We start from the raw sequence: 25,250 nt of genomic DNA, 5'->3' as shown, positions 1-25,250 counted from the left end.
ATACTTCTGTTAGTCTTAAAGGTGCCACAGGACCCTCTGTTGCTTTTTACAGACTCAGACTAACACGGCTACCCCTCTGATACTTAACATTTCCTTATTCACTTACTCCACACCAGTCAAGATTTTATAGACCTCTGTCATATCCCCCCTTAGTCATCTCTTTCCAAGGTGAAAAGTCCCAGTCTTTTTAATCTCACCTCATACAGAAGCTGTTCCATACCTCTAATCATTTTTGTTGCCCTTCCCTTCCCTGTACCATTTCCAATTCCAATATATTGTTTTTGAGATGGGGTGACCACATCTGCATGCAGTATTCAAGGTCCAGGCTACCATGGATTTATATAGAGGCATTATGATATTTTCTGTCTTATCTGTCTCTCTTGCCTAATGGTTCCTAACATTCTTTTAGCCTTTTTGATTGCCGCCGCACATTGAACGGATGTTTTTAGAGAACTATCCATGATAACTCCAAGATCTTTTTTTTTTTGAGTGGTAACAGCTAATTTAGAGCCCATCATTTTGTATGCATAGTGGGATTATGTTTTCCAATGTGCATTACTTTGCATTTACTTTCCTATATAAGTTTTGGAACCTTAATACAAGAACTAATAACTTTAAATAAAATTCATGCAGAGTATTTGCTCAATATCATTGTCCTTACAGCTTCACACCAATCACCCTAAAATATCCACATACTCTTTTATTTTCATTTATATTACCTTCTAAAAAATTATAAGCAAGAAAACGTGCGCTTTTAATTTGTATATTTGATTTCTCATTAAAAAGCGATGCAGTCTAAAGCAGTTGTTCCCCTCAATCATTCTAAAACGTAGAATAACTAATAAATTACAGAACAAATTCGTTTTGGCACTAGCTTAAAAAAGGAAAGATGAAAAGCGTTTAAAGTGATAATTGAAAAGAAAATATTACAATAGATGGGCCAATTCGGGTTTCCTATCAGCTCTAAGACACCTGAAGGTGTATTTTCAGCAGATAAAAATATTATCACCTTTTCTCAAAAGCAATGTGTTTTCTTTTCCTATTAAGTTACTCAGTAATTATAAAGTCTTAAACATTGTAATCTGTTTATACAATGCATTTGATATTTCTCCAGCACAAATGAAAACACACTTCAGTTCAAGCTACTAAAGATGTAAAGATTAAACATAAAAATGAATTTAAAAATTGAACTTGCATTTACAAATGACTGATCTAAAAGCCTGTTTTAGCCTCTGGAAACTGTTCAATTCTATAATGTGATATAGATTTCCTGAGTCTGTATTTGCAGTGGCCCAACTGGATGATTCTTAACCATTTCTTAATGAAAATATAATATGTAACCCTATATGTCTTAAATAATACTAAGAAAATTTGCCCTTGTCACTTCAAGGGCATACTCGTATATTAAGGAAGTTAGTAAAGAGACCTGTTCCAAGGCTGTAACAACCTGGTAGGATTAAGAGCCCTCCAGGAATTGTTTAAAAAAAGTCCCAGGGGTACATAGGCTAATTCAAGAAAGAAAACATTTTTATTTGCTGATTGAGAAGTAGAGGTATGTACCATAACTTCCTCTGATTTCCATCAGGCGCAGCTGACTTGTATAAGGGCAGCACTGACTGTTACACTGAAAATAACATTGATCAGCTTTGTGGAGAGACTTAAGGAGATCAGCACTCATCAGGTCCCTTCTCTGGGCCAAGGCTATCCAGAAACTGCTCTCTCCTGGCTCTCATCCTATCAGATGGGTAACAAGGAGCTGTTTACCCATATGAATTGCTTTGAGTGTCCTCTGATCCTGGGGCTGCAGGGGTGGTGGTGTCAGCTCTCCTGGTCTCTCGCACAGAGCTGACAGCCGAGGAAACCTGAGCCAGGGTGGGGGGAGCTACTTGTCCAGCTCCTCTGGGACAGCCCTGCAGCAACTTCTCAGACCACAGCTAAGGGCTTCTGGCTCCTCTGGCGAGAGCACGGAGAAGTGGTTCACTTTCCTGTTTGCATTCCGCTATGCTATGAAACTCGGGGGGTGGAGGGGAGGAGATGCTCCCCTGCCCTCCTTAAATGGCACCTCTGGCTATATACATTTTACTGAGGTCTCCCTATATGTCAAAATGTGCCCTTCTGTAAATTTGCCCTCCTTTTTGTACACCCCCACCTGTATGTCATTTAGTGATTGTGGGGAGGGATAGCTCAGTGGTTTGAGCATTGGTCTGCTAAACCCCAGAGTTGTGAGTTCAATCCTTGAGAGGGCCACTTAGGGATCTGGGGCAAAATCAGTACTTGGTCCTGCTAGTGAAGGCAGGGGGCTGGACTCAATGACCTTTCAGGGTCCCTTTCAGTTCTATGAGATAGGTATATCTCCATATATTATTATTATAAATAAAGGCTGGGTTCCATGATATGGACAAAAGAGCCTGGGATCTGGATGAGAGGGACTTCCTGGGCACTTTGCTCCTGTCAACCAGAGCTCTAATCTCACACATTATTGCAGAACCCCTGCACTGAGTAAGTGTACTTAGGAAGGTCGAACACTCAGTTGAGGTAAGGGTAAGGACCTCACTGAGACTTCAGTTCCTGCACACACCTTACTCATGTTTAATAGTTGAGTTCAGAGAAATTTGCACATGCGCAGTAGCAACAAGAGCACGTTTTGATGTGAGATTGATTTGGGTGGTAAGACCCTCAAGGCCCCAGTTACTGCTTTGCTTGCATTGGCCTTAGAGATTCCCTGAGGGCCTTGCCCTCTCAATGTTCTTCACTACCATGAATTCTAATTCTAATGTGGATTTCACTTGCTATCTGCTGTCCTCTTGTGCTCATTTCAGAATCGAGTTGTGCACCAGAACCTGGGAGAGCGGAATTACCACATCTTTTATGCATTGCTGGCTGGTGTCAGTGGGGAGCAGAAAGGTAATTGATCTCTTGGTAAGCTGGCCCCATGCAAACAAAATTAATTTTAATACAGCCAAATACAAGGTTGTACATCTAGAAATTAAGAGTGCAGGCCACACCTGCAAAATGGAGTGCTGTATCCTAGAAAGCAGAGACTCTGAAAAGGATTAGGGGTCATAATGGACAAGCAATTGAAGATGAGCTTACAGTGCAATGTTGTGGCAAAAAAGAGCTAATGTGATCCTTGTATAAACAGGAGCAGTAAGCAGGAGCGGGGTGGCAGTCTTTCAAAAATAAATAACAGCACTTTGGGTGGTTGATAAACACTGCTAGCCTTCCCAAAAAAGAAGTGGGAGAGAGGAGAGAGTGGATATCTGTTGCACTAGAATGGAAAGGGAGTTCCAGGCATAAGAGAAAGTGGGAGAGAGATGTCTTTGCACGGCAAAGGAGAAACAAAGAGGAGTGCACAGAGCTAAGCTAAATTATTTAGGCCTTTGAAGGGGAGGATGAAGAGCCTTAAACTTGATACAGAAGGCAGGAGGGATCCAGTGGATGGATTTAAAGAGAGGGAGTAACAGGCAGCAGAGATTTTTCAAGGTAGAATGTTTGGCAGACGGAGAGGTGAGATTTGGAGAGACCAGAGAGGAGGAGGTTGTAGCAGTGGAGGCAAGTGACAACCAGAGCCTGGATAAAGATTTTAGCTCTAGTCATGGGGAGGGGAAGGATGGAGTTTGGAGACATCATATAGGAAAAGCAACAGGATTTGGCAGCTGTATAGCTGGGGCAGAAAGGAGCTGAAAATGACACAGTGATGGTGAATCTGGGTGAGATTGTTAACAGTGATAGAGAAGGGTGAACAAGAGGAAGTTTTGTGGAGAAAGGTGAGTTCAGTTTTCACCATGTTAATTTTGCCTTGGGAGTGGGATATTAGAGAGACAATAAGAGAGATGAGGCTGGAGTGGGTGGGGAGATACCATGGATTCATCAGCACAGCAAAGAGATAGTAATTGAAGCCACAAGAGCAGAAGAGATAATGTAGAGGGACAAGGATGCCAGAAGGATTCAGTTCAGTTTGGGTCTATTCTACTTCTTATATTTTCCTCAAAACTGTAGTGTCTTAGCGCCTTCCAGTCATGCATTAAGTGACATGACAAACAACATCTGTTACGTGTGCTTTGTTCTTCTGTGGGAACAGTTCGGAGGGGAGTTGTGTGCTCAGTGCAATGTTTTCTTTTGGTAGGATTTTTTCTCCTACTGTTTGCGCTGCTGTGTTTGTTAGAGAAGGCTGGTCAGAAAAGTGCTCTTGGCACTTGGAGTGGAAGATGCTGTGGTTTGCAATGGCCCTTAGTTCTCATTGGAGTTCATTCCACAGTCTTGGACCAGCCCTTGAGAAAAATCTGTTACCTGCACAAATAAGCTTCATCTTTACAGTTGAAAGTTCCATTGGGCCTGAGGAATGGAGTGGGTTGACCTGTCTTCATCCCAGAGCTTCAGGTTTTCTTTTAGATATGCTAGACTCAGCCCATTAAACTCCTTGAAGACAAGGACCAAGACCCTGAATTTGATTCTATATTCTGTAGGTGGATAACAGGACGTTTAAACACGTCCCTAATGGTGTCCATAGTTAGAGAAGTACTTAAACATCCAACACTGCAGAAAGCTAAAGAGAATTTCCTCTTTGGAGTGCATTGTTATGGACCAAATGTCCCTCTTACTGACAGGACATTGCTAGCAGCTTCTTTAATGCTTTTAATCTTTTGCAGTTCCCCTTTTAAGGCTGGTCATATTCTGTGTCTAAAATCCCTAAGAAATGTCCTCTTTAAATAATGAAGATTTTTGTGTTTACTGAATTTATCTCAGGAATGTATTCTCTATGGAGACCACTGGGGGCCTCCTTAGCTGTCCATACACATCTTCACACACTGCCCATTCATTTCAGGATCCAGTTTACAATGTACCTCCTTGGTTATTCGAACTCTCCATGTACTTGCTGTAGCTGACCTCACTTACCCCTCTCCTCTCCCCTTGCTGACCCTCCTCTCATCTGGTGTTGACCTCTTCTTCGAGTGCTTGCTCATGTTGATTCCATTCTACGTGTGTGCGTGCCCACGTGCTGGTCTCCATAGAGTCGGCTGTGGCGCCCCCTTAAGTGCCTCTCATGCGTCCGTATGCCCTCTCAGTTCCTTCTTACCACTCATGAGGGTTGGTCAGAGTGCCTTGTCTTGCATAGCAAGAGCGTTAGCAGTTCTTAACAGCCCGTTGTTATTCCCTTTCTGTTTAGTTTGTAGGTACTTAGTTAGCATTTTAAGTCCATTTTAGTTCTTAGTTTAGTGGTTAGAGTCCCAACTGGGACTTCGCCCTGGAGCGTTCCCCGGGCTTTAAGCCGTGTTCCTCATGCAACAGGCCGATGCCTATCAATGACCCTCACAGCAGCTGTTTGAAGTGCTTGGGGGAATCCCATATAAAAGATAAGTGCAGGATTTGCAAAAACTTTCATCTCAGAACTCAAAAGGAGAGGGACATCCGCTTGAGAGAGCTCCTGATGGATGCTGCCCCCGGCATCAGAGCCTTCCCGACTGGATTCTGCTCCTAGCACCTTGGCATTGGTGTGGAGCACCCTGCCGGCATTGGTGTGAAGCACCCTGCCAGCACCGGGATCCTCCTGGCACTGTTCCCCCTTCCTGGTGCCCAAGATGCGTCCAAAAAAAAGGACTCCCCGGCATCGTCCAAGGAGGGGAAGGGGGCTCTGGGCAAAGTACCTAGTTCAGGCCATGTGCCCACCCCGGGGCTACAAGGGAGTACTGTTAAGGTCGGACCCCCTAGCCCAGCCAAGGATCTGACTCCTGGGAGCGGTAGGGGATCCCGGCTTCTATAGGGACCTTCGTCGTCCAAGACGGCCCAAGTGGCCAAAGACCTGGTGGGCCTACCGGTACCGCAAACGCCGTGCCAGGTGCCAGAAGTGACTAAGGCCCTGCAGCCCAAGGGCAAGCCAGTCATGGGACCTCCCCAAAGGGCAGGGGAGCACTATTTGCCCCCGGATTGCAGGCTTTTGTCTATGTCCCCATGGCTTAGGACACTGGTCCCACGACCCCAGTTGACAGCTAGAAGGCCCAGGTCCCCAACGCCGTGCTCTCCTACCACAAGGCACGGATCGCCAGAATCAAGACACCGGTCCCCGCGGTCCCGGTACCGGTCAGCCTCCTGCCTAAGATCACCTTGGCACACATCTCTATCAACCAGGCGGTCTCCTAGGTGCTAGTCCTCACCGGTGCCTGACCTCTCGCTATTGCGGCACCGATCTCCGCTGCCTCGGTACCGCTTGAGGGACAGGCAGCAATCCCCATCCTCTGGACATCGGTCTCTGGCGAGAGTTAGTCGGCATACGCAGACCTCACAGCCCCACCATGGTCACCCAGAAGGGGACTGTTCAGAGTCGGAGCTGGGGTTCAGCCCATTGCCAAGGGTGGGGTATGAATCCCGTCAGCCTGCGAGACCAGCGTGGTGTTGGTGGCGTGACAGCAGGGACAGTGGCCTGCTCAATGGCCGTGTTGGAACCCTTGTGGGGTACCAGTGATGCCAGTTCCATACTCCCACCTCTCCCCTGTGGCTGCCTTGGACAAACCACCAGCACCGGGTTCAGAACACGGTGTGGAATCCACCACAGGGACAACTCAACAGGCGCAAACACCCAAGGTGCCGTCTCCAAAAAGGGAGGGGGAATCCGCCCCTCCCCCAGTGATGCCCTCGTCATCTTCGTCACCGAACGAAGCAGTGGCTGGGACCTCCTGGTCTGTTGGAAGTCCCCCTGACGACTTTAAGGCGCTCCTTAAAAGGGTGGCTACCAACTTGAACCTCAAAACTGAGGAGTTAGAGGAGCAATCAGACAACTTGTTCAACGTCATATCGTCCTCCACCCCAGCCCGCATTGCATTACCTGTCCGCCCAGGGGTTCTACAGATTGCTAAAACGCTGTGGGAGACCCCATCTTTGATTCCACCCATTTCCAAACGTGTGGAAAAGAAGTATTTTGTCCCCGCAAAGGGGTTTGAATGTCTCTATATGCACCCACCGGCGGGGTTGCTGGTTGTGTCCGCAGTTAACGAGAGGGACAGGCAGGGACAGGTGAGTGGCACACCAAAAAATAAAGGCACCAAATGACTAGACCTCTTCGGCAGAAAGATTTATTCGACGGCCAGCCTCCAATTCCAGCTATCCAACAACCAAGCCCTGTTGGGCAGGTATAATTTTAATTTATGGGATTCCCTTATCAAGTTCACGGAGGCCCTTCCACAGGACCTAGTCCTTGAGTTTGCCATGATCCTGGAGGAGGACAAAGCGGTGGCGAAGGGTTAGGGTTAGGGTGCAGACGCCCTCCAGATGGCCTGGGACGCTACAGACTCGGCCACCAGGGTGGTTGCCTTGGCGGTGGCCATGGGGTCAGCTCTTGGCTACGGTCTTCGGGGTTATACCAAGAGATGCAGACCACGATCCAAGACCTCCCGTTTGAGGGTGCAGGGCTCTTCTCTGAGCTCACTGACGTGAGGCTGCGTGACCTCAAAGATTCCCGGGCCACCCTGTGGTTGCTGGGCCTCCACACTTCGCAGTTCCAGCCTCCTCCTCCACCTCAGTCCTGGGGGTCTTCCCAGCAGGGATCCTACAGGTGAAAGGAAAAAGACAAAGGGTTTAAGCGATGCCACCCTTCGTCCTCTCCCTCGCTGGCTCAACCCAGCCCTTCGAAACACTCTGGGGGCCAGAGACAGGCATTTTGAAGGTGTGAACGGGGGCGGCGCCTCTGTCAAGTACCTGGATCCATCCTCCTGTTCTTTCCTCAACTGCTTATGCCCCTTCCAGTCGGCATGGTCGTGAGTGACATCAGACCGTTGGCTGCTCAACACAAGCAAATGGGGCCTGAGACCCAATCTAGACCTGTGTCACCTTGACAAGCATCTCAAGAAGTTGAAGTTTCACATGGTCTCCCTTGCCTCCCTCATCCCCTCCCTGGATCTGGGAGACTGGTACGCCGCCCTCGACTTGAAGGACACATATATCCATATTTCCATTTCCCCAGAACACAGAAGGTTCCTCCATTTTGTGTTGGGCCAGCGCCATTTCTAATTCACGGGGCTGCCTTTTGGTCTCTTGTCAGCCCCGAGAAGGTTTACAAAGTGCATGGTGCCAGTGGCTGCTTACCTGAGGTATCGGGACATTCAAATTTACCCAGACCTCGATTGGCTGATCAAGGGCTGGTCTCGGCATCAGAAGCGGTGGCACCTCGATCTGGTTTGCTCCACATGTCCATTCCATTACCTGCACTCCTGCCCCTCTGGAGTTGCCAGCAAGAAGGAACTGAGAGGGCGTGGGGCCAGCAGCACCTAATATACCGATGCATGAGCGCGGCACTTAAGGGGGCGCCACAGCCATCCCTACAGATACTGCTAAGGCAAAAATCTCTGATGACTGTGCATGTGGGCATGCACACACCTAGAATGGAATGGACATGATCAACACATCTCGAAGAACGATTACGAAAGGTAACAGTTTTTTCTCTATCCTTCCACACAGTCTCACATGTTGTTTTCTGATTGTCTCAGGCTTGTTTCTGTTGAAAAGTGGGAGAGCAGTTGGTTAGGTGAATCCCATAGGATTAGTTTTATACCTTCCTTCCTGTCAATTTAAATACTCTTAGCAGTGAATTTCCATCTTTAAAAAGAGGAGTGGTCTCCCTATATCGGAGGTGAAGCCAGGCTTGGAATATCTGGAGCTTGGCCTGAGAATAAAATCTTGATGTGTTTCACTAATTGCTAGTATTCCAGATCTAAAGTCCTCTCCACTACCTTGCCCTCAGAATAACTTAGAAGGGAAAAGTAGCAAAGGATGTCAGCTGATTCCTGAGTAAACTAACACCTGCCCCCCTCTCTTTCTGTAATGTTGGGGGACTGGCTCCCTGCAGAAGCCCTGTGTCTCTCTCAACCGGAGAGCTATCGCTACCTGAACCAGTCCGGCTGTGTGAGTGATGAGAACCTGAATGACCTAGAGATGTTCAACAAGGTCATGGTGAGTTCTTCTCCTGGGTCCCATGTGGCACTTCCTCTGTGATCTTGTGGCAATTTCTTTAGAGTAATTTCCCCATCCCTGATAGCCTCTGTAGTTAGATCATTTTTGGTATTGGATGGGGTTTGGCCCTCGAACAGGGGAAGCAATTAAAATATGAATGGAACAGGAATATTGTCACAGATTAAAAGAGAGGAAGCCCAGACCTGAAAGTGGGAGTCAGCCTGAGAACACCATGCAGGTGCTGCAATGCCTGAGAGAGTCAGAGTGGCCTTGTCTCCAGCACAGAACTGCTCAAAGAGTCGGACGTTGCGTGAAGTGATGCAACATCATGTGACCTGCATGCATTGCTCTGGCATTTCACTTGTGTTATCTAGCATGGCTCGTGCACTGCATTGTCTGGCCTGGTGAGGGGTTTGGTCAGGAGAAGGGGCGCTTTCCCTTGAACACCCAAAGTAAGGCAGAAGGTAAAGGTTATAAATGTAACTGAGCCAGGTAACCTGATTACAACACTGTTTAAAATGTGTGGTGTGGACACTTCATTCCTCTATCCCTGTAACTTGGACAGACCTGACTGTGTGTGTTTGGTGAAAACAAGGCCAAAGAAGTGTATTTAATATATTAAAATATAAGGGAAACAAACTTGAACTAGCAATGACATTGAACCATGGTGATTTTAGTGTAGAGGCAGAGGTGAAACCTGGTGGGAAGAATAGGTAAGCAGAAAGCTCTATAGCTGGGTATAATGTGTATGAGAGAGGGGTAGAAAAGGTCTAAAAATACACTAATAAATGTACAGCCACTCCCCAAGAGATGAGCTAGATGATCTCTAATAGGTCCCTTCCATCTGAGTGACTGTGATTCTGAGCCTCCTATTTTAAACAGCACGGCCCTGCTGATATAAGTTATGTCTTCTCTTTGTGGCTTTGAGTAGACTGCTCTGAAAGTGATGGAGTTTAGCACCGAAGAGATACATGACATCTTCAAACTTCTCTCTGGCACTCTTCAGCTGGGAAACATGGAGTTCATGACGGCTGGAGGAGCCCAGGTTACAACCAAAGCAGGTAAGTATGATCCTGTGAACTATGCACCCTGCTGTCCAAGCCCAGATAGTCTCCCACCATGGCTCTGTCCCTCCCTCTCTCCCCTTGATACCCTAGCTTGCTGACACACATCACCAAGCCCCAGTAGCTTAACCCACTCAACCCACATTGCCCAAGTTCCTCTGATTGAGATCTTGACCCAGGTTTCAGGGCTCCAAGCCTGATACGTCAACCTGCTTAGGGCATGGCCCTGAGGCCCCTTTCACCCCACTCCCAACACTCTGGGGCTGAGTCGATAGACACATGGTTATTTATGATCTGTGTGTAAATAAAAATATGGAGATATTTAAACAGAAACATGCAGAGATTTAAAAAAATTGTCCACTACAGATTTTCATGCACCTTCCTCCAAAGTATCTGGTACTGATCACCATTGGAGCCAGGATCCCCAACCAGAGGTATCTAGTCTGAGCTGGTCTGGCAGAGCCTCAGTTCCTAAAGAGGCAGAAGTTTAAAAAATGAGCAACTGTTTTAAAAAAATTACAAAATTACACATAGAATAACTTTTAAACCTGTTTTAATTTGTTACTCTCATCCTCCCTCCCCTTTTAGTCTTTGGGTTTTTGTGACACTCACACAGACATTCATTTGCATCCTGACAAACTAGATTGTAAGCTCTTCTGGGCAGAGGGCAGCTCTTGTGTGTGTTTGTGTAGTGTGTTTCTCAATGATCCTGGCACAATGATCCTGATTAGGGGTCTCTGATCACTACTGGAACATAAATAATAATATTACACAGTAGTGTAGTCAGTAATTCATCCGAAGGCTGCTTGTAATTCATGCCTTTCAAAATGATTTTGTGAAATGTCAAATGAACTTGATACTCTTCTTTGACAAAATTACAAGTCTGGTTAATGAAGGTAAGTATGCTAATATAATACACTTGGACTTGGGTAAGGTGTTAGACGTAGGCCTGGATTCATAAAGGAATCTAGGCGCCTGAATCCCAGTTTTAGGTCTTGCTGCAATTCAGAAAACTGCTTGACTGCCACCAAATCCTGTAGGCACCTAAGCCCTCTTGGTGCCCCAGTTTTTGCAGTAAAAATTCCCTTGGTGCCTGTGTTTCTGCCTCTGGGCGTGTGCCCTGCTGCTTCCCTCTGGGCATCTAGATGTCTGTCTCCTGCCAAAGCCCCAGTGCAATTCATGAACTGTGGGAGGAGTGTCTGCCTCTTCTGTGGGGCCTGATCCATTAGGTATGCTCAGAGGCCGCCTGGCTCTATACATAATGGCTGGGGTAGGTTTATACTATCAGACTTAACTTGAAATCCCTTTTTGATGAGATTACAAGTTTGGTTGAAAAGATAATACTGATGTTGGTATACTTACACTTCTCTAGTACCATTTGACTTGGTACTGCACAACATTTTGATTAAAAAACTAGAACTGTATGAAATTAACATGGCACAAGTTAAATGGATTAAAAACTGGCTGATAGGTCTCAAAATGTAATTGTAAATGGGGAATTGTCACCGAATGGGTGTGCTTCTAGTGGAGTCCCACAGGGATCGGTTCTTGGCCCTGTGTTATTTAACATTTTTATCAATGACCTGGAAGAAAACATAAACTCATCACTGATAAAGTTTGCAGATGACCTGGAAATTGGGAGGAGTGGTAAATAATGAAGTGTGATCTGGATCGCTTGGTAAATGGTGCAAGCAAACAATATGCGTTTTAATACGGGTAAAGGTTAATCTGTTCATCTAGGAACAAAGAGTGTAGGCCATACTTACGGAATGCGGGGGTGAGGGATCCATCCTGGGAAGTAGTGACTCTGAGAAAGATTTGGAGGTGGGGGTGGATAATCAGCTGAACATGAGCTCACAGTGTGGCACTGTGGCCAAAAGAGCTAATGCGATCCTGGGATGCATAAATAGGGGACTCTTGAGTAGGAGCAGAGAGGTTACTTTTCCTCTGTATTTGGCACTAGGGCAATGGGTGCTGGAATCCTGTGTCCAGTTCTGGTGCCCACAATTCAAGGATGTAGATAAATTGAAGAGGGTTCAGAGAAGAGCCACTGGAATGATTAAAGGATTAGAAAACACGCCTTATAGTGACAGACTCAAAGAGCTCAATTTATTTAGCTTAACAAAGAGAAAGATAAGTGGTGACTTGATTATAGTTTATAATTATCTACATGTGGAACAAATATTTCATAATGGGCTCTTCAATCTAGCAGAGAAAAGGTATAACAAGATCCAGTGCCTGGAAGTTGAAGCTAGATAAATTCAGATAGGAAATAAGGCATACATTTTTAACAGTGAGAGTAATTAAGCATTTGAACAACTTACCAAGGGTCTTGGTGGATTCTCCATCACTGACAATTTTAAAATAAAGATTGGATGTTTTTCTTGGCTGCATTGGATTCTTTTCTTTTCTTTTTTTTTTAAATATCAGCTACATCTGTTTTAGGGGTTGTCCATCCCTAAAGAAATCCTCCCATTTATTGCTCCTAATGACATTGTTCAACTTTACTTAAATAATTAAATATTGATTGCGTCACCATTGGGATAAAGGTTATGAAGGAGGTTCCCTGCGCCCTCTGTCTGTTTTGTGTAAAACTAGGCAGGTGCCTAATTCATTCTTGCTAGAAACAACTTAGGCCCCTAAGCCATCTGACTCCAAGAGAGGGGTTCTTGGCTGTGGGTCACAAGCATAGATAGATGTTTTCTTGTAGCTTGGACTTAGGCCTGGTCTACACTGCACAGTAAGGTTGAGGTAAGGCAGCTTACGTCAACCTAATTATGTCAGTGTACACACTACAGCCTTTTCCTGCTGATGTAAGTTCCGTACTACACCGACATAATACTTCCACCTCCATGAGAGGCATAAGGCTTATGTCGGTGTAGTTAGGGTGATGTAGCGTCTGTGTAGACACTATGTTACTTACATTGGCTGTTGGCTGTCTTGTCAGATTGACATGACAGCCAGACAGCTAGAGCCCAACTGCCCCCTGACTCCCCACTCCCAGCTGGGCTGTCCCTGCCTGGCTCCCCGTTCAGGGAGCCAAGAAGCCTGGGTGGCTGCCCCCTGCTCCCGGTAGGGAAGTGAGAAGCCTGAGCGGCTGGCCCCTGCTCCTGGCGGGGAGTGGGGAGGCGAGAGCACTAGAGTTAATATTATTGCAGATAATAACAGAAATATCGGACAGGAGCATTGTATCTAATTCCTATATCAAGAAAGAAAATTAAATAAATATTAGACCCACTCAGCTCTAATACTAACATGTTCTGACATCTTGTGGCAAATCACTTATGGGACACTGGTTAGGTTTAAAATTGTAATGTATATTCTTACTCAGATACACTTACTAAAGTCAGAAGGGACCATCGTGATCATCTAGTCTGACCTCCTGCACATTATAGGCCACAGAACCTCCCCACTCACTCCTGTAATAGACCCCTAACCTCTGGCTGAGTTACTGAAGTCCTCAAATCATGATTTAAAGACTTCAAGTTACAGAGAATTCACCATTTATACTAGTTTAAACCTGCAAGTGACCCATGCCCCATGCTACAGAAGAAGGTGGAAACCCCCCATGGTCCCTTCCTGACCCCAAATATAATGATCAGTTGGAGCAAGACCCACCAGGCAGATACCTGGGAAAAAATTCTTGTAACTCAGTACCCTCAGAGCCCTCCCCATCAGTGCCCTCCCCATCTGTAGTAACTCAGAGCCCTCCCCATCTAGTGTCCTGTCTCTGGCCATTGGGGATTTTTGCTAAAGGCAGTCGCCGATGAGCCACATGCCATTGTAGGCAGTCCTGTCACACCATCCCCGCCATAAACTTATCAAGCTTAGTCTTGAAGCCAGTTAGACTTTTTGCCCCCACTGCTCCCCTTGGGAGGCTTCTCCAGAACTTCACTCCTCCGATGACTAGAAACCTCCGCCTAATTTCAAGCCTAAACTTGTTGATGGCCAGTTTATATGTATTTGTTCTGGGGTCCACATTGATACTTGAGTTAAATAACTCCTCTCCCTCCTTGGTATTTATCCCTCTGATGTATTTATATCTCCCCTAAGTCTTCTATTGGTTAGACTAAACAAGCCAAGCTCTTTGAGTCTCTTCTCATAAGATAGGTTTTCCATTCCTCAGATCATCTTAGTAGCCTTTCTCTGCACCTGTTCCAGTTTGAATTAATCTTTCTTAAACATAGGAGACTAGAATTGCACAAAATACTCCAGACGAGGTCTCACCAGTGCCTTGTATAATGGTACTAACACTTCCCTGTCTCTACTGGAAATACCACGCCTAATACATCCTAGGACTGCATTAGCCTTTTTCACAGTTGCATTACATTGACGGCTCATAGTCATCCTGTGATCAACCAATACCCCCAGCTCTTTCTCCTCCGCTGTCACTTCCAACTGATAAATCCCCAGTTTATAGCAAAAATTCTTGTTGATAGTCCCTAAATGCATGACTTTGCACTATTAAATATCATCCCATTTCTATTACTCCAGTTTACAAGGTTATCCAGATCTTCTTGTATGGTATTCCGGTCCTCCGCGGTATTGGCAATACCTTCCAACTTTGGGTCATCTGCAAATTTTATTAGCACACTCCCACTTTTGTGCCAAGGTCAGTAATAAAAATGTTAAATAAGGTCGGTCCCATGACTGATCCCTGAGGAACTCCACCAGTAACCTCCCTCCAGCCTCACAGTTCACCTTTCAGTATGGCTTTTTGTAGTCTTCCCTTTAACCAGTTCCTTATCCACCTTTCAGTTCTCATATTAATCCCCATCTTCTCTAATTTAACTAATAGTTTTTCATGTGGAACTGCATCAAATGCCTTACTGACATCCAGGTAGATTAGGTCTATTGCATTTCCTTTGTCTAAACAATCAGTTATCTTCTCAAAGAAAAATATTAGTAACTTTGTTACCACCTCTTGAATACAACAGTTGAAACAATGGTAGAAAAATCTACAATTACTTTCTATCATTTAGGCTACTTACTTTTTGCAGTTCACCAAGTTTGGAACAGATCATTTAACTTTAGGAAACAGCCTAACAGCCCTTTCTTATCTTAATCACTTGTTAATCACGCTGTTTATAAACAAAATTCTGATTCCCTGCCTCAGGGGCACAAGCTGGGAGAAGTCTTCTGTCTCCTCATTCAGGCTGCCTGCCTGAGGCTTGCAGTTTGGGGGGGGGGGAAATGCCCCCCACGCCCCACCCAAAATCTGCCTCTGAGCAAAAGCCGATATCACTGGGGTGAACCTGGGCAATTAAAGTTACTGTTCTTCTGTCCTAGTACTGAACAATGCCAGTGACCTGCTGGGCTTAGATGCCTTTCAGCTGTCTGAGGTGCTGACTCAGAGATCCATGATTCTACGGGGAGAAGAGATCAGTTCCCCTCTCACTGTGGAGCAGGTGAGTATCCGGCTTCCTGTGCACTTGCAATCATGTGCTCTGTTTCAGTGTCACTTCATGGATTTTGCCCCAAGGTGGCAGCATTTGCATATATTAAAGGGAAGAAATGAGCAGTACCATGAGGCCTGCAAAATGGCTGTTTGATGGAATATTGTGTGCTCTGTGTGAGGAGGAAGAGAAGGAGGATTGTGTGTTTTTTTTCAGGGACTAGACAATGAAAACTTACATGGAACTGAGTGGGGAAGAGGTAAAAAGAGAAATTCATATCAGAACCAAATCTGTGACTGGGTACTGTTAGTATGGAGCTGGGCTTGGATCCAGGATGGGGGAGGGGGGCTCCTAGGCTTCATCTGGGCTGGGCTGAGTTTTGGAGCTTGGCAGTGGGTGGAGGTGTGTGGAGTTGGTCCCTGCTTCTGACTGGGTTGTGTGGATATAATGACTGATGGAGAGATAGACCCTGGCATCTTAGAGAACAGTAACTGAGCTGTGGGAACTCTCCATTTGGGTCTTAGTGAGTAGTCTCAGGCCTGACTGATGAGTACAAACTGCAGATTAGTTCAGTGCTGCATGCCCTTTCCCTCAGGACAATCTTCCTGTTAACCAGTAGAGCCAGTATTCAGGTATAACTTTTAACAAACAATCTGATCTACCTTAGTGAGGGAAGTGACATGTCTGAGAATATAAACAGTGCCTGAGCCCTAATGTTGTTGTGTCTATTTAGGTTCTTCTGTGGTTCATGACATCATGGTGTCTATTAACCTGAATAACTGTATGGTACTGTAGGTCATTAACCCTTAGGAAGCTAGTCATCTGAGGGCACAGTTGCTGTTTTTACACATGCATAGGTGACTTTTTTTGAAAATCTTGTCCTGTGTTAATAAAATCTAACTGTGAAGGACAGCAGTCTGCTACTGAGCAGAAACGCAGAATTACCAGGAGCGAGTGAGCATCATACTACAGCAAAGCCAACATCTGTAATGCTACAGGGAAGACTCAGAATACCAAAGGGAGCCCCAGGCAGTTCAGAACAATAACATGTGGCGATATAGATTAAAAAATAGCTCACTGCTTGGGCAGAACTTTTCCCCCATTCAATTGCTGTGATGTCCATCCTTGCTTGTTTTAGACTCTTTGGCGACTCTACGTATGAAATGCAGTGACTGGACTCTTAAAACAAATCCATTCACTATTACTGATACAGCAAGCACAATGCTTCCTTCAGAGTCTTTCGCTATCAGCTAGTCTCTCTGCCTTGACCTACGTATGGACCTGCTAAATCCATTCCCCTCCCTGGGCCTCCAAATACTGTGTCCAGCTATTTCCAGATGTCATTCTGGGTACAGAGGATGGAGCTGCCAGGAAGTTCTTATTGTGTAATAGGCTCATTACCATTCTGAGCTTTGACATTTCAGTGTTGAATGGTGGGAGCTGGGCAAAGTCAGGCAAGGCTGGGAGAATGAAAGGAGCCATTCAGAATCCCTGTTGAGCCACAGTATGGGGAAAGCAGCTTTGTTGGGTTATTCCCGGGTGGGGAGGGCCCATTCCTGGAAGATGAGGCCAAGACATTGTATAACCATACAATCTGGCTGGCAGAGTGTTTCTCTTCCCTGCATCTGGTTCATTAAAAGGGGTTGTCTAGAAGGGGTGATTCAGCCTCCACAAATGAGATTGACCATCTGAGCAGAGGGAGAAAACCCCACAGGGCCAATGTGTCTTTGCTTTACAGCTACCTCTTGGGCTGAGTTGATACACGTCCCAGGATGTGCTTGAGGCTGCTAGGTGACAGTATAAAGGGGCAAGTCTCCCCTGGGCACACCCACCTGGAGTACCTGCCTTCAATATGCCAGACTGGCTAAAACAGTAGGAAGTGAATGTTTAGAATGCTGAGACCCCACTTGGGGAGAGGGGCTGGGGTGGGGCTGGGAGGTTTTCTGACAGATGAAGAGCAACAGCAAAATTAGGGAGGAGCTGGCATCTCTCAGGCCAGGCTGAGTTGGGGAGAGAAAGGCTGGGTTCTTTCAGCCCTGGCTCTGTGCAAAAGCTGAGAGAAGGGAAGGGTCCCTTGGAAGGTTTGTGTTCCCACAGGACATGACAGCTGACTGTATTGCCTTAGGGAGAATCATGATGCATTTGGATGTGGGATCTTCTTCAGGATAGCACCTCAAGCAGCCTATTGTGGGGTGGATGGCCTACCCTGTAACTTCAATGCTGTGTTCATAGAAAGGCTCGAAGAAGGGATCCTTAAAGCTAGTAGTGTTGTTGTGAAATTCCCTCTGGGGCTAGGGCTCTGCATTGGAGGCCTGTGCTTTGGCAAAGACCTTGCATGGTAGGCTAAAACATGAAAGGGACATCTTTGAAATAGTCCCAGCTTACAGTTTCTCAAAATGAAGAGCTGAGTCAAGTCATTACAGGTTGGCAAGCCTAACTTCCGTACCAGGCAGATTGGTTGAAACTATAGGAAAGAACAGAATTATCAGACACACAGATGAGCACAATTTGTTGGGGAAGAGTCAACACGGCTTTTGTAAAGGGAAATCATACCAATCTATTAGAATTCTTTGAGGGTGTCAACAAGGGTGATCCACTGGGTCTTCTTCGAGTGACAGTCCCTATGTGTATTCCACACATGGGTACACATGCGTGCCATTCGCCTGAGTCCAGAATTTTTTCCAAGCAATGTCCGTTGACTCGCACATGTGCTATGGATCTCCTCTTGCTCCCGACTAAGGCCTCTCCAGTTCCTTCTTACCACTGCATGGCCTGAGTCAGAATTTTGTGTCCTCTTTACAACTTGTTGTAAAGACATTTGTAAATAGTTTTATTTCTTAGCTTAATAGTTAAAGTTCATAGAATACTTAGTTGAGTGTTTTTCTTCCTTTCTTTCTCCCTGGTTGGAGAAGCCTTCCCAGGCTCCAGGACTAGGCCCAGAATCCCGGGATTCAAGAATTGTATCTCTTGCCCTCTCTCCTTCCCCATCAGTGACAAACATCAATGCTGCCTCTACTGACTGGGAGAGGAGAACATCTCTGCAAAGTGTAGTATCGGTCACTCTTTTTCACCCAGAACTTGGGAAGCCTGGGAGCTTCACCTGAGAAAGCACCTGATGGAGAAAACTATGAACCCCTTCTCCAGTCCAGGCCAGGGAGATCCCCCTCTCCCCTGTACATTGGCCTCAATTAACAAGCAGTGCCCCTCCAACCATGTACCTGGGACTGGAGCCTCCAGCACCTAAGCTCAAAGGCTCTTCTTCTAGGGCTCTCCACGAGGGCAGAGGGCACTCTTATGGGCATGAGGACAGATCCCCGTCAAGACTGTCCATAAGAGATGCGCTCCCTCCCCAAGCCTCTGCAAGTTTGGTGAGATGTCGCACATAGAACCTAAGGAGCTGGCTCCGCTAATGATCCCCAGATTGGAGGGCAAAGCACATAAAAAGAAAGATCCACTAGTTCTGTTAGTCACCTCAGTACTGAAGTGTAAGGACTGACATTCACTGGCTCCATCTACAAGCGGTGGTCTGGACCCATCATCAGTACCGCGTCATTCATCTAAGGACCATCCAGCTGCCGTAGACATACCGGGTCTATCAGACTTGACTGCCGGAACCCCTCGGATACCAAGGCATATGGAAACTTTCATGCACGGGAGGATATATTCCTCCCTTGTCCACAGTCTCCACTTTCCTCCAGCCTGGCCCTCCTAAGATATTACTCTGGAGGAGGAGTCTACATTGATGTCCCAGGAACCGTCCCACCTCCAACCATCCGGCCAGGAGTGCTCCGGTACTGACTGCCCCGGCATTACTGCTGGAGCAGTTTTTGAACTCAGATGAGTCAGAGGTGCTAGCTGCTCCGGTATGTCTACAGACATAGTCGTGCCTTGGCAGAAATTCAAGGAGTCACGCTCTCTATTCCTTTGAGTACAACACCCCCCCAGGACCACTGGTACCGATTCCCTTGCAGGCCCCTGCAACCGATCAATCCCTCTTTTTGGTCTTAATGGGATCCGTGGGATCTTTATGGCAGGCATCCGGGCCCTTCTCAAGAATTGTAGCACTACTCTCCCTCCTGCCAACCAGATCCATCAGTGTACGAGGAGGAGGAGGTGAATCCGGATCTGCAGGTTCCACCGGGTGTCTCCTCATCATCTACGGACGAAGCACTCACTTCTTCCTCGCCGTCTCCTCCAGATGCCCATCGGTGGTACCAGGAGCTACTGCAAAGAGGTGCTAGTGACCTCCAGATCCCACAAGAGAGGATCCAGGACTGTCAGTGCTGGCTCCTGGATATCTTACAACCTTGGGGACCGAGCACCGTGACCCTTCTGATCAATGAAGCCGTACTAGAACTGGTCAGAGTGGTATGGCACACTCCAGCATCCTGTTCCCCTATAGTGAAAAGAGCTGAGAGGAGATATTCTTGTTCCTGACAAGGGAGCTGAATTTTTGTTCTCCCATCCTTCCCCCAATTTACTGGTGGTACAGACAGTTACAGAAAGGGCTTGGTTGCACTATCAAAGGGCCACCCCGACAGATATAGGCTCTAAGAGACTGGACCTCCTGGGGAGGAAGGTCTTCTCCTCTGCAGGCCTGCAATTTTGTGTTAAACTGCCAAGCTCAATTAGCAAAATATGATTTTTAAAAACTATTCCAGGCTTGCAAGCTTCATAGACCAACTTCCCACAGAGGACAGAGCCCAATTTCAGTCCCTTCTGGATGAGGGAAACTAGTGGCAAAAACAGCTCTCCAGGTCTGGCGATTGGCTGAGTCATGAAAAGGGACTCTTGGCAGTGAGCGTCAGAGTTTCCTAGGCAGGTCCTGGATGGTGTACTCCCCTTTGATGATTCAGACCTCTTTAATGAATGCAGGAATTTGTCTATTCTTTCATTAAAGGACTCAGATCAACTCTGCATTCCCCAGGGATTTATACTTGAGCCCCAGGAGGAAACACCAGAGCCAGTCCTATAGACCAAGACCACCCTTTCCACGTGCACCTTATTACCAGCACCAAGCCGAGCCTCCACAGAAATGTTGGAGCATTCAGAGGCCTCGCTTCTCAGTCCCCTCGACTGCTGTGGCCTCTACTCACTCCCAACCAACAGCCAAAGGCCATTTTTGGTCAAGACCCATGTTCCACCACTGATGCCACCCACCTCTTCGTTCATCACTTTTGGAGGCCATCTTACACTCTTTGCCCACAACTGGAGGAAGATCATTACTGGAAGTTGGGTTTTAGAGATTATCCATCAGGGATGCTCATAGAATTTCTCTCCTTCCCTCCTCATAAACTCTTCCCCGTCCCACCTCAGGGACAGGGCCGGCTCCAGGCACCAGCTTGGCAAGCAGGTGCTTGGGGCGGCCACTCCAGAGAGGGGCGGCAGGTCCAGCTATTCGGCGGACGGTCCCTCACTCCCGCTCGGAGCGAAGGACCTTCTGCCGAATTGCCGCCACAGATCGCAATCGCGATTGCGGCTTTTTTTTTTTTTTTTTTTTGGCTGCCTGGGGCGGCCAAAACCCTGGAGCCAGCCCTGCTCAGGGATCACTCTCACAAGGTGATTCTTCAGTGGGAGGCAGAATCCCATTTACATCAAGAGGCAATAGAACACGTCCTGCCTCAGTATCGTGGGAGGGGGTTCTACTCCCCATATTTCCTAATCCCCAAAAAGACAGAGGGTAGAGACCCTTGCTGGACCTTTGGCAACTCAACATCTGTATCTGAATTCCGGATGATTACATTGGCATCGCTGCTCCCCTCCCTTCAGGAAGGGTTGTGGTTTGCAGCTCTCGACATGAAGGACATGTATTTCCACATGGCTGTTCACCCATCACACAGGAAGTTCCTACATTTTATGGTAGGCCAGGAACATTTCCAGTTTTGAGTCCTCCCCCTTGGGTTAGCTACGGCATCCTGAGTATTTACAAAAGTTTCCTCTGTAATAGCAGCCCTGATGAGACACCAGGGCTAAATGGTATTCCCATACCTGAACGATTGCCTCCTGGTAGGCCGCTCATGTCAGGAGGTTAAGTCGTCGACAGGGTTCCCAATACAACTTCCAATAGTCCTAGGTATTTGCATAAACAGAGAAAAGTCTGTTTTATCACCCACAAGGACAGTAAACTTTATAGGGGCAACGTTGGACTCTATTTCTGTGACACTGTTCTTCCCTGCGAACAGGTTTCTTACAGTCCGCAACCTGGTTTCACGCATTACCCACAGACCATGAACCACAGTGCACAGGATCCTTTCACTGCTAGGCCACATGACCAGGTGCATTACTGTGACACCGTTTGCCAGGTTTCATTTGTGATGCCTGTAAGCTTGGCTTCTCTTGATCTATTTGACCAGACAAGGACCACATCAACTCCAAGGTGGGCAATCCCACCAGAGTTATCACCTCCTTCGCTTGGTGGTCAAACCTGGAAGAAATCATGGTGGGTGTTCCCTTCAGCCCTTCCATCCCCAGAACCACCATTGTGACAGATGCCTCCCGCCTGGGGAGGGATGCTTACCTGGATTCCATGAAAGTCCAGATGACACATAAACATACTAGAAATGTGGGCGGTTCACCTTGCATGCAAGGCCTTCCTTTCACTCCATACGCCCATTCCATATACAAATAACATCAGACAATATCACCACAGTGGTCTGTGTAAAAAAACAAGGAGGACCGAGATCTCATCCTCCCTGCCTGGAAGCCATTAGACTTTGGAACTGGTGCATCAGGCTGCATCGCAATACAGGCTGCATCGCAATACAGGCTGCATCGCAATACAGGCTGCGTACCTTCTGGTATTCACAACTCCCTTGCAGACAAACTAAGCAGAAGCTTCTTGGCAGACCACGAGTGGGAGACCCGTGACAGAGTCTTAAGTGAGATATTTACACAGTGGGGTACACTGCAGTGAGACCTTTTTGTGCCCTAAGCAAACCGAAAGCTTCCCCTATATTGCTCCAGTGGAGTCATGGGTCACAGCTCCCAGGGTGACACTGTACTCCTGACCTGGATGAACGACCTCATATATTGCCTTTCCTCCCATACCCCTGCTTCCACAGGTCATAGGGAAGGTACATCATGACAGAGTCAACATCATTCTCTTAGCATCCTACTGGCCCAGACAGTTCTGGTTCACAGAACTTCTAATGATGTCTGCACTCTTTCCTCCGCACCAGCCCCCGTCCCCCTCCCCGTCCCCTCTGATCAGGATCCACCCATTCACAGGCCTCCTAACTCAGGATGGGGGCGGGGGAAATCAGGCATCCCAACCCAGGTTCTCTCCACCTCATGGCCTGGTGTTTTGGTGGGCGTTGGATATAGAATGCTCCTGCTACCTGGCCAAATGGAGACATTTTTGGCCTGGGCACAACTCCAACATTCTTCAGCCACTGCAAGTATCCTTGTCGTTCTAGGTCTCTTAGTTCTTTGCAAGTACACCTAGCAGTGATTAGTGCCTCCCTCCCTCCAATAGAAGGACATTCTGTCTTTACTCATCCAGTGACAGTAGTTTATGAAAGATCTAATCAGGACCTTCCCACCAATGACCAAACCTACACCTCAATGATACCTTGATCTCGTCCTGTCAATGCTCACGGGTCCGCCTTTCGAACCCATGGTGATGTGTTCCATGACCCACCTGCCCATGAAGGTGGTGCTCTTAGTGGCTATCACTTTGGTCAGGAGGGTCCTTGAGCTCAGAGCCATCATAGTGGACCTTCCTTATACAGTTTTTCCACAAAGAAAAGGTTTCTCTATGACTACACCCCAAGTTTCTCCCCAAGTTAGTTTTTCTGATTTCCACGTCAATCAAATGATACACTTACCTGTATTTTTATCAAAACCCCATGCATCCGCTGAAGACAAGAGACTTCACTCCCTCGATGTCCAGCATGCCCTAGCTTTCTACCTGCAAAGGACCAAACCCATTAGAAAATCACCAAGTTTTCTTATCACCAAGGCAGAGAGATCACATGGTCAAGCCATATCCTCCCAGAGGATTTCTGAGTAGGTCTTGGGATGCATCCTGGAGTGCTACAAGGTAGTGAAAATCCTTTCCTCGAGGAGTGTCACAGCTCACTCCGTGTGAGCACAGGCTGTCTCGATAGCATCCCTATACGATGTCCCGCTGCAGACTTTGCAGGCTGGCCACCTAGAGTTCTGTCCACATGTTCACAACACACTATATTTTAGTTCATGCCTGTGGATGCAGCAACTGGACCTGAGTACTGCAGACATTTTTGCTGCCAGCTTCCTCACACCCACCTGCATCTGAGCACTGCTGGCCAATCACCTATATGTGGAATATAAACATAGGGACCATCACTCAAAGAAGAAATGGCGGTTACTTACTGTAATTGGAAGTTCTCTGAGGTGTGTGGTCCCTGTATGTATTCCATTACACACCCTCCATCCCCTCTGCTTCAGAACTTGTGGGAGTAGACTAAAAAGAGGAACTGGAGAGGCACTGACCCACACACTCTCCTACACGCTTTGTTAGGAGCGCAAGAAGATCTACCGCGCACATGTGGACCAACAGACATTGCATGGAAGAATTTCCATACTCAGGTGCGCATGTGTACCCTTGTATCAGGGGCGGACTGCTATGCCCATATTCTCCACCACTTGTAAGTGTGTGGGACTCACCCCTGCGGCGCCTCCTGCTTGTGTCTTGGGAATTAGCTCGTTTCCAGCCTTGGAGCGCCCTCTGCAGGCCGGTGTCCCACTGCCGCTAGGCCCCCGCGTCCCTCCCTGGACTCCGGTGCCCTGTTACCTGGGGTGCTGCCCCCTGGCAGTAACCCCTCACTCTCGGGATCTCCCCTCCCCGGGGAACCTCCACCCCCCCATCCCACCTCGCCTCAGTCGTAGACTACTGCCAGTCACCAACTAGCCCCTGCTTCCTGGGGCAGACAGCAGTATAAGCCACTCATCATAGGCAAGGTTGGGTCTGGACCTGCTGCCTCTGCCTAGCCTTGGGCTGTCCCTGGCAACCCCAGTACCTGTTTGGCCTTCTACTAGGCCGCAGCCTCAGGGGTTTCCAGGCCGGAGCGCCCCAGCTCCCTTGGCCTTCCCCTAGTCCTGTTCCACTCCAGGTACATTCTCTAGCTCCCTGCAGCCAGGCCTGTCTGTGTCTGCTCCTGGCTTCCCTGGCTTTTATATAGGGCCAGCTGAGGCCTGATTGGGGCATGGCCCAGCTGTGACTGCTTCCCCAATCAGCCTAGTAGCTGCTTCCCCCTGCAACAGCCCACTCCCAGGCTGTCTTTATACCCCTCAGGGCAGGAGCGGGTGACCACCCCGCTACAGATGGCGTCTAAATTAGCTGTTACCACTCAAGAAAATGAACTTGGAGTCATTGTGGATAGTTCTCTGAAAACATCCGCTCAATGTGCAGCAGCAATCAAAAAAGCTAACAAAGTTAAGAACCATTACGAAAGGGATAGATAATCAAACAATAAATATCATAATGCCTCTATATAAATCCATGGTATGCCCACACCTTGAATACTGTGTGCAGTTCTGATCGCCCTATCTCAAAAAAGTTATATTAAAATTGGAAAAAGTACAGGAAAGGGCAACAAAAATGATTTGGGATATGGAACAGCTTCCGTATGAGGAGAGATTTAAAAGACTGGGATTGTTCTTCTTAGAGACGACTAAGGGGGGATATGATAGAAGTCTATAAAATCTCCACTGCTGTGGAGAAAGTAAATAAGGAAGTGTTATTTACTCCTTCTCATAACACAAGAGCTAGGGGCCACCAAATTAAATTAATAGGCAGCAGGTTTAAAACAAATATAAGGAAATACTTCTTCACATAAGGCACAATCAACCTGTGGAACCTGTTGTCAGG

The 25,250-nt window shown here is 47.1% G+C and overlaps 1 protein-coding gene across 1 annotated transcript in view; it reads left to right on the top strand.

The window, feature by feature from the left end:
- Positions 1–25,250, top strand: part of LOC112111072 (unconventional myosin-X-like) — a 214,155-nt gene that overhangs the window by 38,020 nt on the left and 150,885 nt on the right. Inside the window, exons 6-9 of the mRNA XM_026657427.1 lie at positions 2,820–2,904; positions 8,837–8,940; positions 9,872–10,001; positions 15,294–15,412. Coding sequence (XP_026513212.1) covers positions 2,820–2,904; positions 8,837–8,940; positions 9,872–10,001; positions 15,294–15,412 — 438 coding nt within the window. The remainder of the gene's footprint in view (positions 1–2,819; positions 2,905–8,836; positions 8,941–9,871; positions 10,002–15,293; positions 15,413–25,250) is intronic.

The sequence above is a fragment of the Terrapene carolina genome, unplaced genomic scaffold, assembly GCF_002925995.2.
Source record: "Terrapene carolina triunguis isolate 2854851 unplaced genomic scaffold, T_m_triunguis-2.0 Scaffold243, whole genome shotgun sequence".
In the NCBI taxonomy this organism is placed as follows: Eukaryota; Metazoa; Chordata; order Testudines; family Emydidae; genus Terrapene; species Terrapene triunguis.
The sequence above is the reverse complement of the archived record's forward strand: the minus strand, read 5'-3'. Positions and strand labels throughout refer to the sequence as shown.